Source organism: Oncorhynchus mykiss, chromosome 29 (assembly GCF_057628025.1).
Source record: "Oncorhynchus mykiss isolate SJ-2025 chromosome 29, ASM5762802v1, whole genome shotgun sequence".
Lineage (NCBI taxonomy): Eukaryota > Metazoa > Chordata > Actinopteri > Salmoniformes > Salmonidae > Oncorhynchus > Oncorhynchus mykiss.
The window spans coordinates 12,220,704-12,239,194 of record NC_143050.1 but is presented as its reverse complement, the minus strand read 5'-3'; the positions used below and the strand labels follow the sequence as shown (position 1 = coordinate 12,239,194).

The 18,491-nt window shown below is 43.1% G+C and overlaps 1 protein-coding gene across 2 annotated transcripts in view; it reads right to left on the bottom strand.

Annotated features, from left to right (window-relative positions):
• Window positions 1–9,129: 9,129 nt before the first annotated feature.
• Window positions 9,130–18,491, bottom strand: part of caln2 (calneuron 2) — a 61,323-nt gene continuing 51,961 nt past the window's right edge. Inside the window, exons 5-6 of one of the 2 annotated variants that reach the window (XM_036968056.2) lie at window positions 13,987–14,137; window positions 9,130–10,869 (exon numbers count right to left, since the gene is read on the bottom strand). In XM_036968056.2, the coding sequence (XP_036823951.1) occupies window positions 10,742–10,869; window positions 13,987–14,137 (279 nt within the window). In that variant the 3' untranslated portion in view covers window positions 9,130–10,741. The remainder of the gene's footprint in view (window positions 10,870–13,986; window positions 14,138–18,491) is intronic. The other variant, XM_036968055.2, reaches the window with a different exon arrangement.

Here is an 18,491-nt window from a genome sequence, read left to right as displayed (position 1 = left end):
GGCAAGCCAGCAGAAAATACAGAGCAGTGCGCCGTAATTGGCTCAGTGTTCTGTCAGTCATGGGAAAACTACATCACTGCGAAGTCTGAGGGGAGACCTTAGAACATTCTAGCCCTAGGGTGCTGAGATGGAATTACATAGGAAGTGCCCATCCAAGAAGACTGAAGGTCATTGGCCACAGATAAAATTATGTCAATTCACATTATATGGACAGTAGTTTTGATTGGACTGATCATGTCAACATCATACTTACAACATCTTAGCTAGCAGTCATCATCATGAATCAAGTTGACAATCTACTGGAAAATCCATTTCAATTCTTGTCAAATGAAGAGAAATAATGAAGATAAATAATAGATAAAACGTATCGGTGCTCATCGGCTATTGGACATTAACATTACACAACAAGTTGGAAATCGCAAATTCAACAATGAGAGGTTTGGGAGGAAGCGAGCACAACACAACCAGGTGAGTCCAAAAATATTTTGTATGCGCTGCATAAATGATGTAATATGCCAGGGACATTTCTCTACAACAGGCTATAGGCTACATGTGCACCACCAAGTCAGAACAGTAAGCGAAATTAAGAGGGGATAACAGACCAAATGATTAGCGTGAGGCAGATAGTAGCCTAACAGCTTTTACACAACATACACTTAGTATTACTTTCTTAGCTACAGTACACATACATTGGCTTGCAAAACTATTCACCCCCCTTGCCCTACAACCTGTAATTTAAATCTATTTTTATTTGGATTTCATGTAATGGACATACACAAAATAGTCCAAATTGGTTAAGTGAAATTTTAAAAAATTCTACAAAATAAAAAAAGGAAAAGTGGTGTGTGCATATGATTTCACCCCCTTTGCTATGATGCCCCTAAATTACCTTCAGAAGTCACATAATCAGTTAAATAAAGTCCACCTGTGTGCAATCTAAGTGTCACATGATCTGTCACATGATCTCAGTATATATACACCTGTTCTGAAAGGCCCCAGAGTCTGCAACACCACTAAGCAAGGGGCACCACCAAGCAAGCGGCACCATGAAGACCAATGAGCGTTCTAAACAGGTCAGGGACAAAGTTGTGGAGAAGTACAGATCAGGGTTGGGTTACAAAACAATATCTGGAACTTTGAACAGCCCACGGAGCACCATTAAATCCATTATTAAAAAAATGGAAAGAATACGGTATCACAACAAACCTGCCAAGAGAGGGCCGCCCACCAAAACTCACAGACCAGGCAAGGAGGGCAATAAAGAGACCAAAGATAACCCTGAAGGAGCTGCAAAGCTCCACAGTGGAGATTGGAGTATCTGTCCATAGGACCACTTTAAGCCGTACACTCCACAGAGTTGGGCTTTACGGAAGACTGTCCAGAAAAAACATTTGGTGTTCCCCAAAAGGCATGTGGGAGACTCCCCAAACATGTGGAAAAGGGTACTCTGGTCAGATGAGACTAAAATTGAGCTATTTGGCCATCCAGGAAAACGCTATACTGTATCTGGTGCAAACCCAGCACCTCTCATCACCCCGAGAAGACCATGTTTTTCATTGGCAGGGACTGGGAAACTGGTCAGAATTGAAGGAATGATGGATGGTGCTAAAAACAGGGATATTCTTGAGGGAAACCTGTTTCAGTCTTTAAGAGATTTGAGACTGGGACGGAGGTTCACCTTCCAGCAGGACAATGGCCCTAAGCATTCTGCTAAAGCAACACTTGAGTGGTTTAAGGGGAAACATTTACATGTCTTGGAATGCCAGAGTCAAAACCCAGACTTCAATCCAATTGAGAATCTGTGGTATGACTTAATGACTGCTGTACACCAGCGAAACCCTTCCAACTTGAAGGATCTGGAGCAGTTTTGCCTTTAGGAATGAGCAAAAATCCAAGTGGCTAGGGAGAACTCTGTACAGGGAGAACACTGTACAGGGAGAACTCTGTACAGGGAGAACTCTGTACAGGGAGAACACTGTACAGGGAGAACACTGTACAGGGAGAACACTGTACAGCGAGAACACTGTACAGCGAGAACACTGTACAGCGAGAACTCTGTACAGGGAGAACTCTGTACAGGGAGAACTCTGTACAGGGAGAACACTGTACAGGGAGAATTATGTACAGGGAGAATTATGTACAGGGAGAATTCTGTACAGGGAGAACACTGTACAGGGATCATTTTGTACAGGGAGAATTCTGTACAGGGAGAACACTGTACAGGGAGAATTCTGTACAGGGAGAATTCTGTACAGGGAGAACACTGTACAGGGAGAATTTTGTACAGGGAGAATTCTGTACAGGGAGAACACTGTACAGGGAGAATTCTGTACAGGGAGAACTCTGTACAGGGAGAACACTGTACAGGGAAAACACTGTACAGGGAGAATTCTGTACAGGGAGAATTCTGTACAGGGAGAACACTGTACAGGGAGAATTCTGTACAGGGAGAATTCTGTACAGGGGGAACACTGTACAGGGAGAATTCTGTACAGGGAGAATTCTGTACAGGGAGAACACTGTACAGGGAGAATTTTGTACAGGGAGAATTCTGTACAGGGAGAACACTGTACAGGGAGAATTCTGTACAGGGAGAACACTGTACAGGGAGAACTCTGTACAGGGAGAATTCTGTACAGGGAGAATTCTGTACAGGGAGAACACTGTACAGGGAGAACACTGTACAGGGAGAACTCTGTACAGGGAGAATTCTGTACAGGGAGAATTCTGTACAGGGAGAACACTGTACAGGGAGAATTCTGTAGCTGTACATTTCAAAAGTGCTTAACAAATAGTTATATTGACTATGTCCGTCCTAGCTCGCTCATTAATGTCTTAATCCAAATTACAGATTGCCTCTTATCCACTTGTCATCCCCTTATGCCATAGTTTGTACATCTCAGTTGTCAGTAGAAACCACAAGTCAGCCATATCAGATACATTTTTTTAAAGAAGTAAATGAGTGAAAACAGGTTTCTAAAAAATATATATACAGTGCCTTGCGAAAGTATTCGGCCCCCTTGAACTTTGCGACCTTTTGACACATTTCAGGCTTCAAACAAAGATATAAAACTGTATTTTTTTGTGAAGAATCAACAACATGTGGGACACAATCATGAAGTGGAACGACATTTATTGGAGATTTCAAAGTTTTTTAACAAATCAAAAACTGAAAAATTGGGCGTGCAAAATTATTCAGCCCCCTTAAGTTAATACTTTGTAGCGCCACCTTTTGCTGCGATTACAGCTGTAAGTCGCTTGGGGTATGTCTCTATCAGTTTTGCACATCGAGAGACTGACATTTTTTCCCCATTCCTCCTTGCAAAACAGCTCGAGCTCAGTGAGGTTGGATGGAGAGCATTTGTGAACAGCAGTTTTCAGTTCTTTCCACAGATTCTCGATTGGATTCAGGTCTGGACTTTGACTTGGCCATTCTAACACCTGGATATGTTTATTTTTGAACCATTCCATTGTAGATTTTGCTTTATGTTTTGGATCATTGTCTTGTTGGAAGACAAATCTCCGTACCAGTCTCAGGTCTTTTGCAGACTCCATCAGGTTTTCTTCCAGAATGGTCCTGTATTTGGCTCCATCCATCTTCCCATCAATTTTAACCATCTTCCCTGTCCCTGCTGAAGAAAAGCAGCAGTGGGGATGGTGTGTTCAGGGTGATGAGCTGTGTTGCTTTTATGCCAAACATAACGTTTTGCATTGTTGCCAAAAAGTTCAATTTTGGTTTCATCTGACCAGAGCACCTTCTTCCACATGTTTGGTGTGTCTCCCAGGTGGCTTGTAGCAAACTTTAAACTACACTTTTTGTGGATATCTTTAAGAAATGGCTTTCTTCTTGCCACTCTTCCATAAAGGCCAGATTTGTGCAATACACGACTGATTGTTGTCCTATGGACAGAGTCTCCCACCTCAGCTGTAGATCTCTGCAGTTCATCCAGAGTGATCATGGGCCTCTTGGCTGCATCTCTGATCAGTCTTCTCCTTGTATGAGCTGAAAGTTTAGAGGGACGGACAGATTTGCAGTGGTCTGATACTCCTTCCATTTCAATATTATCGCTTGCACAGTGCTCCTTAGGATGTTTAAAGCTTGGGAAATCTTTTTGTATCCAAATCCGGCTTTAAACTTCTTCACAACAGTATCTCGGACCTGCCTGGTGTGTTCCTTGTTCTTCATGATGCTCTCTGCGCTTTTAACGGACCTCTGAGACTATCACAGTGCAGGTGCATTTATACGGAGACTTGATTACACACAGGTGGATTGTATTTATCATCATTAGTCATTTAGGCCAACATTGGATCATTCAGAGATCCTCACTGAACTTCTGGAGAGAGTTTGCTGCACTGAAAGTAAAGGGGCTGAATAATTTTGCACGCCCAATTTTTCAGTTTTTGATTTGTTAAAAAAGTTTGAAATATCCAATAAATGTCGTTCCACTTCATGATTGTGTCCCACTTGTTGTTGATTCTTCACAAAAAAATACAGTTTTATATCTTTATGTTTGAAGCCTGAAATGTGGAAAAAGGTCGCAAAGTTCAAGGGGGCCGATTACTTTCGCAAGGCACTGTATAAATACTTTATTTACATAAGTATTCAGACCCTTTGCTATGAAACTCGAAATTGACCTCGGGTGCATCCTGTTTCCATTGATTATCTTTGAGATTTTTCTATAACTTGATTAGAGTCAACCTGTGGTAAATTCAATTGATTGGACGCGATCCACACACGTCTATATAAAGGTCCAACAGTTGACAGTGCATCTTAGAGCAAAAACCAAGCCATGAGGTCGAAGGAATTCTCAGAGACAGGATTGTGCCGAGGCACAGATCGTCGGGAGGGTACCAAAAAATATGAAGCATGGTGGTGGTAGCATAATGCTGTGGGTATGTTTTTCAGCGGAAGAGACTGGGAGACTAGTCAGGATCAAAGGGAAAGATGAACGGAGTAAATTACAGAGAGATCCTTGATGAAAACCTGCTCCAGAGAGCTCAGGACATCAAACTGTGGCGAATATTCATCTTCCAGCAGGACAACACCCCTACGCACACAGCCAAGACAATGCAGGAGTGGCTTCAATGTGCTTCAACAAAGTGCTGACTAAAGGGTCTGAATACTTATGTAAATATAATATTTCAGGTTTTTCATTTTTAATACATTTGCAAAAAATTCTAAAAACCAATTTTTTGCTTTGTCATTATGGGATATCGTGTGTAAATTGATGAGGAAAAAACAAACAATGTAATCAATTTTAGAATAAGGCTGTAACGTAACAAAATGTGGAATAAGTCAAGAGGTCTGAATACTTTCTGAAGAATGCCCAGATGACAGCTGGTAGGAGTGAGCTTCTGTCCTAACATAGCCTTTCCACACAACACTTAAGCCCCGTTTATACCTGGTGCCCTTTGTCCTGATTGTGTCCACATTCTGCTAGTGCCCACATTTGAAGACAGGTGTCGACGATTCCAAGACGCATTGTGATCTGATTGTGAACAGATCTTCCTGACCTCCTCCAAAGGTAGTCAGGAACACATTGTGTCTGGATATCAAGCAAGTGTAAATAGATCTGGATGTTCAAACAATTTAAATCATAATTTATACCGGCCTCTTAAATCATTGATAGGTAGCACCATTGATTTATGTCATTAGTAATTTTCTTAAAATACATAAATTCATATTATTTTGAAAGAATATCTGTCAAATAAATTGCAAACTACTTTTACACAGCAGCCCAGTTCTGATATTTTTCCACTAATTGGTATTTTGCCCAATCACATCAGATCTTTTTCAGATCTGATTGGTCAAAATACCAATTAGTCAAAAAAAGATCTGAATTGGTTTGGCTGTGTAAACACAGCTATTTTAATACAACATGTAGACTTTGCAAACTTTGATTAGATAGTAATTGAATCATATTTATCAGATCACTAAACTCACATGTTAGTGCAACGTGTAAACGCGGCTTAAAACAGGTACAGTTTAATGGTTAATTTATCTATAGCTCTGTCAGATGCAGCCCTCTGCTGCCACACAGTGGCCAAGTTATGAAAGGTATACAAGTAAAACATGACTATTGGGAAGTGGTCTATTCATTCCATGGAAAAACAGAACAGTTTTTTTGTTTCTATATATATAAAAAAGATTTTATTGCATAACCACAGGTTGATTATGTTTATACAGACTACATATCTTTATTTGTATGTTACCATCATTAATATTGCTGTTTTTCTTTCTTTTTAGATTTCTCTCTGTGCAATACATAAACATATTTTTTGACATTTATATAATCTCAAACAATGGAGGCTGGTGGGAGGAGCTGTAGGAGGATGGGCTCATTGTAAAGGCTTGAATGGAATAAATGTAATGGTATCAAACATATGCAAACCAAATGTTTGACTCTGTTCCATTTATTCCATTCCAGACATTAAAATAAGCCTGTCCTTCTATAGCTCCTCCCACCAGCCTCCATTGATCGCAAAACCACAGGTCTCCAAACCACCAGTGCTGGTTATAGACGCTCTCTCTTAGCCCAAGTACATCCCCTTTACCAGGTTGAAAAATATATGACAGAAACATTTACAATATTAAAACTATGACTAATATTCATACACATTACGATTAGATGCTGGTGTCAGGGACCATAATGGCTTATAACAATAATAGACTAATGTACCAATGGGCCAGAATGTTCCTTTGCAATCACATATAAATATATTTAGATATCTGAGACAGCAAGATGACTTTGAGTGTGAAGAACTACACTACATGGTCCAAAAATATCTATATATTATAGTAGCCTAAACATGTGGTATTGAGAGTGAAAACATTTCAACAATGAAAAGACCTCTGCAAACGAATATACTTTGACTTGAACACGTTACTGTGTGAAGAACAGTATGTATTTCAGAGTAGCAGTACTGATTAGCTCCATCCTGTCCATAGATCAGCCTCTCCTACTCAGAGACGCTTGATACATGTGTCCCCAGGCCTCAGTGAGTCATGCAGTCCTATGACAAGCAGTGTAAAAGAGATGAAACAGCTCGGTGGTGATTATGGCCATGTGACCTTGTATTTGCATATTTATGACCAAATATTCCCCTCTGCATTCTGATTTGATTAATAGTTGGAATAAATAGAGAATTCAGTATAAATCTGAAAGTAAAATGTGACAGTAGTTCATACACACAATACACACATTTAAAATCAAGGCCATAGGAAAGGTTGAATTGATTTTAACCTTCATCCTCCAAAGGAAAAGGAATACTAAAATAGCAGCTACATGCATATTGATGTAGAGGTAATGGAATATATATTTTAGTATAAATATTTGATCTGTCCTGGTCTGAGTGTGCAGTTCATCATAAAAGGTTGCTTCTCTTCCTTTGCCCTAGCTCGTTCACTCCCCTAGTCCGTCTCACAGATCTAAGACATCTGACTGGGCCCGTATTCAGTCTAGGATCAGCACCCCCTCCCTGTCTATATAATCCTAATGATTATGATTTAAAAGGGAAAACTGATCCTCGAACAGCCGTCATACTCTGAGATGCTTTGTGAATATGGGCCCTGGTACAGTAGGTGCCAAGAAAACAAGCCTTCAGATTGGATAAATGCTGGAGATTCCACCATGTTGCTTTCATCCATCCAGTCAGATTGAGTCAGATTGGATAGGAGGTGGACTTTCCACCATGTTGCATTCATCCCATCCAGTCAGATTGGATATGTTTCATCCATCCAGTCAGATTGGATAGGAGGTGGACTTTCCACCATGTTGCATTCATCCATCCAGTCAGATTGGATATGTTTCATTCATCCATCCAGTCAGATTGGATAGGAGGTGGACTTTCCACCATGTTGCATTCATCCATCCAGTCAGATTGAGTCAGATTGGATAGGAGGTGGACTTTCCACCATGTTGCATTCATCCATCCAGTCAGATTGGATATGTTTCATTCATCCATCCAGTCAGATTGGATAGGAGGTGGGCTTTCCACCATGTTGCATTCATCCATCCAGTCAGATTGGATATGTTTCATCCATCCAGTCAGATTGGATAGGAGGTGGACTTTCCACCATGTTGCATTCATCCATCCAGTCAGATTGGATATGTTTCATCCATCCAGTCAGATTGGATAGGAGGTGGACTTTCCACCATGTTGCATTCATCCATCCAGTCAGATTGGATATGTTTCATTCATCCATCCAGTCAGATTGGATAGGAGGTGGGCTTTCCACCATGTTGCATTCATCCATCCAGTCAGATTGGATATGTTTCATCCATCCATCCAGTCAGATTGGATAGGAGGTGGGCTTTCCACCATGTTGCATTCATCCATCCAGTCAGATTGGATATGTTTCATTCATCCATCCAGTCAGATTGGATAGGAGGTGGGCTTTCCACCATGTTGCATTCATCCATCCAGTCAGATTGGATATGTTTCATTCATCCATCCAGTCAGATTGGATAGGAGGTGGACTTTCCACCATGTTGCATTCATCCATCCAGTCAGATTGGATATGTTTCATCCATCCATCCAGTCAGATTGGATATGTTTCATCCATCCATCCAGTCAGATTGGATATGTTTCATTTATCCATCCAGTCAGATTGGATATGTTTCATTCATCCATCCAGTCAGATTGGATATGTTTCATCCATCCATCCAGTCAGATTGGATATGTTTCATCCATCCATCCAGTCAGATTGGATATGTTTCATTCATCCATCCAGTCAGATTGGATAGGAGGTGGGCTTTCCACCATGTTTCATTCATCCATCCAGTCAGATTGGATATGTTTCATTCATCCATCCAGTCAGATTGGATATGTTTCATTCATCCATCCAGTCAGATTGGATATGTTTCATTCATCCATCCAGTCAGATTGGATATGTTTCATTCATCCATCCAGTCAGATTGGATATGTTTCATTCATCCATCCAGTCAGATTGGATATGTTTCATTCATCCATCCAGTCAGATTGGATATGTTTCATTCATCCATCCAGTCAGATTGGATATGTTTCATTCATCCATCCAGTCAGATTGGATATGTTTCATTCATCCATCCAGTCAGATTGGATATGTTTCATCCATCCAGTCAGATTGGATATGTTTCATCCATCCATCCAGTCAGATTGGATATGTTTCATCCATCCATCCAGTCAGATTGGATATGTTTCATTCATCCATCCAGTCAGATTGGATAGGAGGTGGGCTTTCCACCATGTTTCATTCATCCATCCAGTCAGATTGGATATGTTTCATTCATCCATCCAGTCAGATTGGATATGTTTCATTCATCCATCCAGTCAGATTGGATATGTTTCATTCATCCATCCAGTCAGATTGGATATGTTTCATTCATCCATCCAGTCAGATTGGATATGTTTCATTCATCCATCCAGTCAGATTGGATATGTTTCATTCATCCATCCAGTCAGATTGGATATGTTTCATTCATCCATCCAGTCAGATTGGATATGTTTCATTCATCCATCCAGTCAGATTGGATATGTTTCATTCATCCATCCAGTCAGATTGGATATGTTTCATCCATCCATCCAGTCAGATTGGATAGGAGGTGGAGATTCCACCATGTTGCATTCATCCATCCAGTCAGTCCTGTCAGATCTGTGAAGGCGAGTGAACGTGGGCTGAGGGGGGAAAACAACAACTTTCTGGAATGAAAAGCAATTTTACATGACCACAACCTTATTATTCATGGACCAAGAAGGCCAGGTGGTTCATGTTCCAAGCCTTTAGGGACAGTTGACACAGAACACCGCCCTATGGACACGTAGAGTGACACAACATACGGTAAATACTGTACAAACCTACAGTGCCTTTAAATATCCACTGAGTCACATGCAGTGCATACAGACAGACATAGAGACAGACACAGTCGACTATACTGTAGCAACATTGTGAGGGAGGGAATGTCAGGTGTAGAATGATGCCTATGTGATTTAAGACTATGGAAGTCAGCTGAGCTAAAGCCTAGGGGTTTGTTCTGGGAGCTAACACGAGTTTGTCCTCAAGTCACGAACCATCTCTGTTACAGTGTAAACATACATTGGTATAATGTCCACAGGTGAGTGACTATAACATGTAAATATATAAGATAGTAGAATAATAATAAAAAATAACAGATTAACACGTTTAGATACAGTTTAAAACATTAAACAGCAGGAGCGCTTGTCAGGTAATGTTTCCCCCCTGAAGTAAACCCAGAACCAAAAGTTCAGTTAAAAATTAGGAATGGCTCAAAGCACCTGATGCATGTTCAATAGATTGCTTTTGATTAGACAATTGATCTTTTAAATAGGAGGTAAAAAAACAAAACATTTATTTTAAAGGGGTGGTTAGAAAATCATTCTAAAAGGGGTGGCCTTCTCTGATACAGAAATGAAAGGAATCCCTTTATGCCCACAAAATATAAAAGATTGCTTTGTATCATGTCCAGTCTGTTCATCAAGTCCTCTTAGTGTTTTTGATTTGATTTGTCTTTTTTTCCACTGAAAATGACATTTTCCGTGTGTGTCCTTCAGTACTTGCACTCTCTTGTCTGTTTACTGTTCATGATATAAATCAAAACAAACGTCATTAAAATAACAGATAGTTGTCCTTCACAGAGGTGTTTGGGTTCTGGCTGGTCTGTCTTCCTGTTTTTGCTGCAGAGAGAGGAAGTGAGGTCATTTAACTGTAAGGCCCACTCCCCAGGCTCACAGTGTGATTGGCTTACTCCATGCCGTTCCGCAGCATCTGATTGGCCGCGATGAGCATGACGCTGATGATGAAGGCCATGGCAAAGGCGCAGATCAGGCTCTTCCTCACGCATGTCTGTCTGTTCTTCTTCTTAGGATGGACTGAATAAGAGAAGAGATGAGAGGAGAGAAGAGGAGGGGAAGAGGAGAGAAGAGGAGGGGAAGATGAGAGAAGAGGAGGGGAAGAGGAGAGAAGAGGAGGGGAAGAGGAGGGAAGAGGAGGGGAAGAGGATGGGAAGAGGAGAGAAGAGGATGGGAAGAGGAGAGAAGAGGAGAGGAAGAGGAGAGAAGAGGAGGGGAAGAGGAGAGAAGAGGAGGGGAAGCGGAGAGAAAAGGAGAGGATGAGGAGGGGAAGAGAAGAGAAGAGGAGGGGAAGAGGAGAGAAGAGGAGGGGAAGAGGAGGGGAAAAGGAGAGAAGAGGAGGGGAAGAGGAGAGAAGAGGAGGGGAAGAGGAGAGAAGAAGAGGGGAAGAGGAGAGAAGAGGAGGGGAAGAGGAGAGAAGAGGAGGAGAAGAGGAGAGAAGAGGAGGGGAAGGGGGAAGAAGAGGAGGGGAAGAGGAGAGGAGAAAAATAGAAGTATAACTTAAGTCACTTATTACATCAAATTATGATAATTTCATATTATGCCTCCCCTCCCATTCCCCATGCTGGTAATATCACAAACTGGTCAAATACACTTTCTGCACTGAGTTCCCCCAGAGAAAATATAACTGAAAACCAAAGACTAGAGCGGATGAAGTCTGCTCTCCGCTTTCCTTTTCCAGAGACTTTTTCTTTAGGAAAAAAGAGCCATGTAACTGAAAACATGAACAATAGGTAGTCCCTTTGTCTATGTTTGTTAACATCACAAACATCACCAAAAGCAGCCCAGACACTAGCCTAGAGCAGCACAGACACCAGCCTGGAGCAGCCCAGACATCATTCTGGAGCCGCCCAGACATCAGCCTGGAGCAGCCCAGACATCAGCCTGGAGCAGCCCAGACATCAGCCTGGAGCAGCCCAGACATCAGCCTGGAGCAGCCCAGACTTCAGCCTGGAGCAGCCCAGACATCAGCCTGGAGCCGCCCAGACATCAGCCTGGAGAATCACAGACACTAGCCTAGAGCAGCACAGACATCAGCCTGGAGAATCACAGACACTAGCCTAGAGCAGCACAGACATCAGCCTGGAGCAGCACAGACATCAGCCTGGAGCCGCCCAGACATCAGCCTAGAGCAGCACAGACACCAGCCTGGAGCAGCCCAGACATCAGCCTGGAGCCGCCCAGACATCAGCCTGGAGCAGCCCAGACATCAGCCTGGAGCAGCCCAGACATCAGCCTGGAGAATCACAGACACTAGCCTAGAGCAGCACAGACATCAGCCTAGAGCAGCACAGACACCAGCCTGGAGCAGCCCAGACATCAGCCTGGAGCCGCCCAGACATCAGCCTGGAGCAGCCCAGACTTCAGCCTGGAGCAGCCCAGACATCAGCCTGGAGCAGCACAGACACTAGCCTAGAGCAGCCCAGACATCAGCCTGGAGCAGCCCAGACATCAGCCTGGAGCATCACAGACACTAGCCTAGAGCAGCACAGACATCAGCCTGGAGTAGCCCAGACACACAGAGACAGTAACCCAGACACACACAGATGTGTCTAATGGAGTCGGACGGACTGAATTCCCACAGGGTCAGAGAAAGAGAAGGAAGAAGAAAGGGTAGGAGGATAGAAACATGAGAGGAAGGGAGAGAGAGAGATAGGAAGGGTTGAGGGAGAGGGCAGAAGGAGAGGAAGATAACCTTTGGTTTAGCTTCCAATTTCACTTTTGGTTTCTTCTCTCTCTCCCTTCCCCTCTTCACTCCACTCCTGTTTCTCTTCCATTATCTTCTCTCCCAGACCCTCCTTTTCTCTCCTTCACTGGAATCCCTTCATCTCGCTCTCTACATTTCAACCATTTATCCTATCCAGAGTGACAAGACGAACTACAGTTAAATTCCTTATTCAAGGGCACATCGGCAGATTTCTTACCTAGTTGGATCAGGGATTTGAACCAGCAACCTTTCGGTTACTGGCCCTATTCTTCTCTCTCTCTCTCTCTCTCTCTCTCTCTCTCTCCCTCTCTCTCTCTCTCCTCAAACTTTGTCTGGCCGTGGCAGACTAGCAGTCTTTCTCTCCTTCCTTCTTTCATCATCTCTCACTCTCCTCACTTCCTCTTCTTTCTCTCTGGGAGTTACCTATCTAATAGAACAACAGAAGGTTTTCTTTAATGGAAGCTTAACTAATGCAAATTTGGTGAGTGTGGTGTACAGCAAGGCAGCTGGCTAGGGCCATTATTGTTTTCTGTTTTTACTAATGACCTTCCATTGACCTTGAATAAAGCCTGTGTGTCAGTTGGTCCTGAACAGAGCAGCACGTATTGCACTTAGATGTACTCGGAGGGCGAATGTCAGCAACTTCGTAAACATTAACATGCATGTCAATCTCTCCCGGCTCAAAGTTGAGGTCTTTGTGCGAGGTATTGATGTGTTGAAGGTACAGAACTGTCTGTTCAACACAAGACATGTAATCAGAGGTCTCTTCACAGTCCCCAGGTCCAGAAAAGAGGCTGAGAAACACACAGAGCCATGACTACATGGAACTCTGCCACCCCAGGTAACTCAAGATAGCAATACATCCAGCTAAAAAAAACAGATAAAGAACACCTTACAACACAACAGGGATTGTGAACAGACACAAACATTTTCTTGCATACTTATTTTCCACCATAATTTGCAAATAAATTCATTTTCTGGATTTTTTTCTCATTTTGTCTGTCATAGACCTCTCTCATCTTTTTAAGTGGGAGAACTTGCACAATTGGTGGCTGACTAAATACTTTTTTGCCCCACTGTATATTATGTATGTTATTTATATTATGTAGTATTATGCATATTATGTAGTATTATGTATATATGTATATTATGTAGTATTATGTATATTATGTATTTTATTTGTTGTTTTGTTTCCTGTTTGGACCCCAGGAAGAGTAGCGGCTAATCAGGGATCCCAATAAAATACTAAATACTGAACTCTTTGTCTCTCTCTCTTCTCTCTCTCCATTTCTTTCTCTACCATCTCTCTCTTTTAGTATTATCTCTCTCTGTGTCTCTCTCTGTGTGTCTCTCTCTCTCTCTCCAACTCTCTCTCTACCCTGCTCTCTGTCACCCCCCCCCCCCCCCCCCCCCCCGACTCCCTCTCTCACCTCCCTCGTACTCGGGGCAGTTCCCTGTCTCGTTGAGGCTCTCCTCTTCGTTGATGATGATGTTCTCGATGTCCTTCATCGTCAGGTGGTCTCGGAATGCGTGAAACAGAACCTGCTTCAGCTCGTCCAGGGACATCTGCTGTATGTCAAACTGCAGGGGCAGGACACACACACAGATACACACCAAGGTCAAATCATATCATTTTTTTCCCTTCTCATTTTTGTGTGTGTGTGTGTGTGTGTTTGTGTATATGTGTGTGTGTATTTGTGTGTGTGTGTGTGTGTTAGTGTGCGGGCGTGTGTGTGTGAAAGTGATTTATGACGCTCTGAGCGGAGCAAGTCTCATTCCAATCAAAAGTCAGTCTGAGGTCTCTGAGGTTTTCATTTCTAAATGTATAATTCATTTTACTTTTTGGAGTGTTCTACTCTGCATCTGCCCCTCCCACCCGCCCTCCCTCCCTCCCACCCTACCTCCCTCCCTTTCTAATACGGGAGAGGGAAAAAAGGAGAGAGATAGAAAGAAAGACAGGGAGTAGGAGAGAGAGAGAGTAACAGGTATATCTGTGGAGTGATGGAGATGAGAGTAACAGGTATATCTGTGGAGTGATGGAGATGAGAGTAACAGGTATATCTGTGGAGTGATGGAGAGGAGAGTAACAGGTATATCTGTGGAGTGATGGAGATGAGAGTAACAGGTATATCTGTGGAGTGATGGAGATGAGAGTAACAGGTATATCTGTGGAGTGATGTAGAGGAGAGTAACAGGTATATCTGTGGAGTGATGGAGAGAAGAGTAACAGGTATATGTGTGGAGTGATGGAGAGAAGAGTAACAGGTATATCTGTGGAGTGATGGAGAGGAGAGTAGCAGGTATATCTGCGGAGTGATGGAGAGGAGAGTAGCAGGTATATCTGTGGAGTGATGGAGAGCAGAGTAACAGGTATATCTGTGGAGTGATGGAGAGGAGAGTAGCAGGTATATCTGTGGAGTGATGGAGAGGAGAGTAGCAGGTATATCTGTGGAGTGATGGAGAGGAGAGTAGCAGGTACACCTGTGGAGTGAAGGATGGGCCAGAATATACCTGAGAGGATTGGCTCCCACTCCAAGGGACCACACACACACACACACACCGCACCAAATGTTGATCTGCCGTTCATCTGCCGTTTGTTGCAGTACGTTTTAGGGACCACAAGTTGGTGGACGTCTGACTGACGTCATTTTCACGTTATTTTACCTGTAGAATTGGTTTGCAGTCGGTTTAAAAGTTACGGCTGGCACTCTGTTCAGAGGTGCTAAGTACTCTCGGCCCGCAAACACAACCAGTGTGTCCGTGCCCTAAGATCTCCCTCTCTCCTTCTAGGGCCCATTCCCCAATCCCTAAAACCTCCAAGCCCTATGCCTTATAAAATTAGATGTGATTGGTATAAAGTGATGTGGTGAAAATTCAACCTAGCCTATCAGAGAACAAGATGGAACTATTACATTATCGCTTACACCTATCCAATCCTCTCAGATCTCCACAACTGCATATTAGGGTTTGAGGGTTGATTTGGGCCCAGGTGTCTCTCTACCCAGGTGTCTCTCTACCCAGGTGTCTCTCTACCCAGGTGTTTTTTCTTTGTTACTGTTCCCCTGAGGTTTGCTCTTTTGAAGGGTTTAAATCCAGGTCAGTTGCCAGTTTTAAATCAATGTACAAATTAAAAGAGAATGATTCATTGATTGATTGATTAATTAATGGAATGTGTGTATCTATTGTATTCTAGTCTGTCCTATTCTGCCAGCCGGATCAAAGGAAACTGTTTCCTGTCTGTCTCTCTGCTGTTATCACTCTATCCTGTCTGTCTCTCTGCTGTTATCACTCTATCCTGTCTGTCTCTCTGCTGTTATCACTCTATCCCGTCTGTCTCTGCTGTTATCACTCTATCCTGTCTGTCTCTCTGCTGTTATCACTCTATCCTGTCTGTCTCTCTGCTGTTATCACTTTATCCAATATCCTGTCTGTCTCACACAGGCTGTGTTCCAAATTGCACCCTATTCACTCCATGGGCAAAATAAGTCTATTTTATATAGAAAAGGGTTATATTTGGAACGCAGAAACAATCAATGGGATATCTCCTCCACTTGTATTACCGAGTGTCCTGCCAGTGGTATTATAGCAGAATGGAGACATTACGGAGTATCCTGCCAGTGGTATTATAACAGAATGGAGACATTACGGAGTGTCCTGCCAGTGGTATTATAGCAGAATGGAGACATTACGGAGTGTCCTGCCAGTGGTATTATAGCAGAATGGAGACATTACCGAGTGTCCTGCCAGTGGTATTATAGCAGAATGAAGACATTACCGAGTGTCCTGCCAGTGGTATTATAGCAGAATGAAGACATTACGGAGTGTCCTGCCAGTGGTACTATAGCAGAATGGAGACATTACCGAGTGTCCTGCCAGTGGTATTATAGCAGAATGGAGACATTACGGAGTGTCCTGCCAGTGGTATTATAGCAGAATGGAGACGACATTACGGAGTGTCCTGCCAGTGGTATTATAGCAGAATGGAGACATTACGGAGTGTCCTGCCAGTGGTGTTACAGCAGAATGGAGACATTACGGAGTGTCCTGCCAGTGGTATTATAGCAGAATGGAGACATTACCTAGTGTCCTGCCAGTGGTATTATAGCAGAATGGAGACATTACGGAGTGTCCTGCCAGTGGTATTATAGCAGAATGGAGACATTACGGAGTGTCCTGCCAGTGGTATTATAGCAGAATGAAGACATTACGGAGTGTCCTGCCAGTGGTATTATAGCAGAATGAAGACATTACGGAGTGTCCTACCAGTGGTATTATAGCAGAATGGAGACATTACCGAGTGTCCTGCCAGTGGTATTATAGCAGAATGGAGACATTACGGAGTGTCCTGCCAGTGGTATTATAGCAGAATGGAGACGACATTACGGAGTGTCCTGCCAGTGGTATTATAGCAGAATGGAGACATTACGGAGTGTCCTGCCAGTGGTATTATAGCAGAATGGAGACATTACAGAGTGTCCTGCCAGTGGTATTATAGCAGAATGGAGACATTACGGAGTGTCCTGCCAGTGGTATTATAGCAGAATGGAGACATTACGGAGTGTCCTGCCAGTGGTGTTATAGCAGAATGGAGACGACATTACCGAGTGTCCTGCCAGTGGTATTATAGCAGAATGGAGACATTACGGAGTGTCCTGCCAGTGGTATTATAGCAGAATGGAGACATTACCGAGTGTCCTGCCAGTGGTATTATAGCAGAATGGAGACATTACCGAGTGTCCTGCCAGTGGTATTATAGCAGAATGGAGACGACATTACGGAGTGCCCTGCCAGTGGTATTATAGCAGAATGGAGACATTACCGAGTGTCCTGCCAGTGGTATTATAGCAGAATGGAGACATTACCGAGTGTCCTGCCAGTGGTATTATAGCAGAATGGAGACGACATTACGGAGTGCCCTGCCAGTGGTATTATAGCAGAATGGAGACATTACGGAGTGTCCTGCCAGTGGTATTATAGCAGAATGGAGACATTACGGAGTGTCCTGGAATAACAGACGGTTCGATCTCATCATCTCGTCTCTGTGTGTGAGTGTGTGTGTGTGTGTGTGTGTGTGTGTGTCTGTGTGTGTGTGTCTCTGTGTGTGTGTGTGTCTCTGTGTGTGTGTCTCTGTGTGTGTGTGTGTGTGTGTGTGTGTGTGTGTGTGTGTGTGTGTGTGTGTGTCTCTGTGTGTAAGTGTCTTTGTGTGTGTGTGTGTCTCTGTGTGTGTGGGTGTCTCTGTGTGTGAGTGTGTGTGTGTGTGTGTCTCTGTGTGTGTGTGTCTCTGTGTGTGTGTGTGTGTCTCTGTGTGTGAGTGTGTGTGTGTGTGTCTCTCTGTGTGTGTGTCTCTGTGTGTGTCACGTCCTGACCTTGGTTCCTTTTTTATGTCTCTATTTTAGTTTGGTCAGGGCGTGAGTTGGGGTGGGCATTCTATGTGTGTTCTGTGTGTTATAGTTCTATGTGTTTGGCCTGGTATGGTTCCCAATCAGAGGCAGCTGTCAATCGTTGTCTCTGATTGAGAACCATACTTAGGCAGCCTGTTTTCCCACTATGGGTTGTGGGTAGTTGTTTTCTGTGTCTGTGTTTCACCATACATAACTGTTTCCATTTTCGTTGTTTCACGTTTGTTATTTTGTGTTCAGTTGTAATAAATTTAACATGGACACGTACCACACTGCATATTGGTATGCTGCATACTGATCCTCCCTATTCCTGTTCCTCAGATGAAGAAGATCATTACAGTGTGTGTGTGTGTGTGTGTGTGTTGAGGAGGACAAAGAACAGAAAAGTTATATTGATTCCAATCTCAGCGCACGTGTCACCTTTCTAAGTGATTTACACCTCAATTATCTACACACACACACACACACACACACACACACACACACACACACACACACACACACACACACACACACACACACACACACACACACAC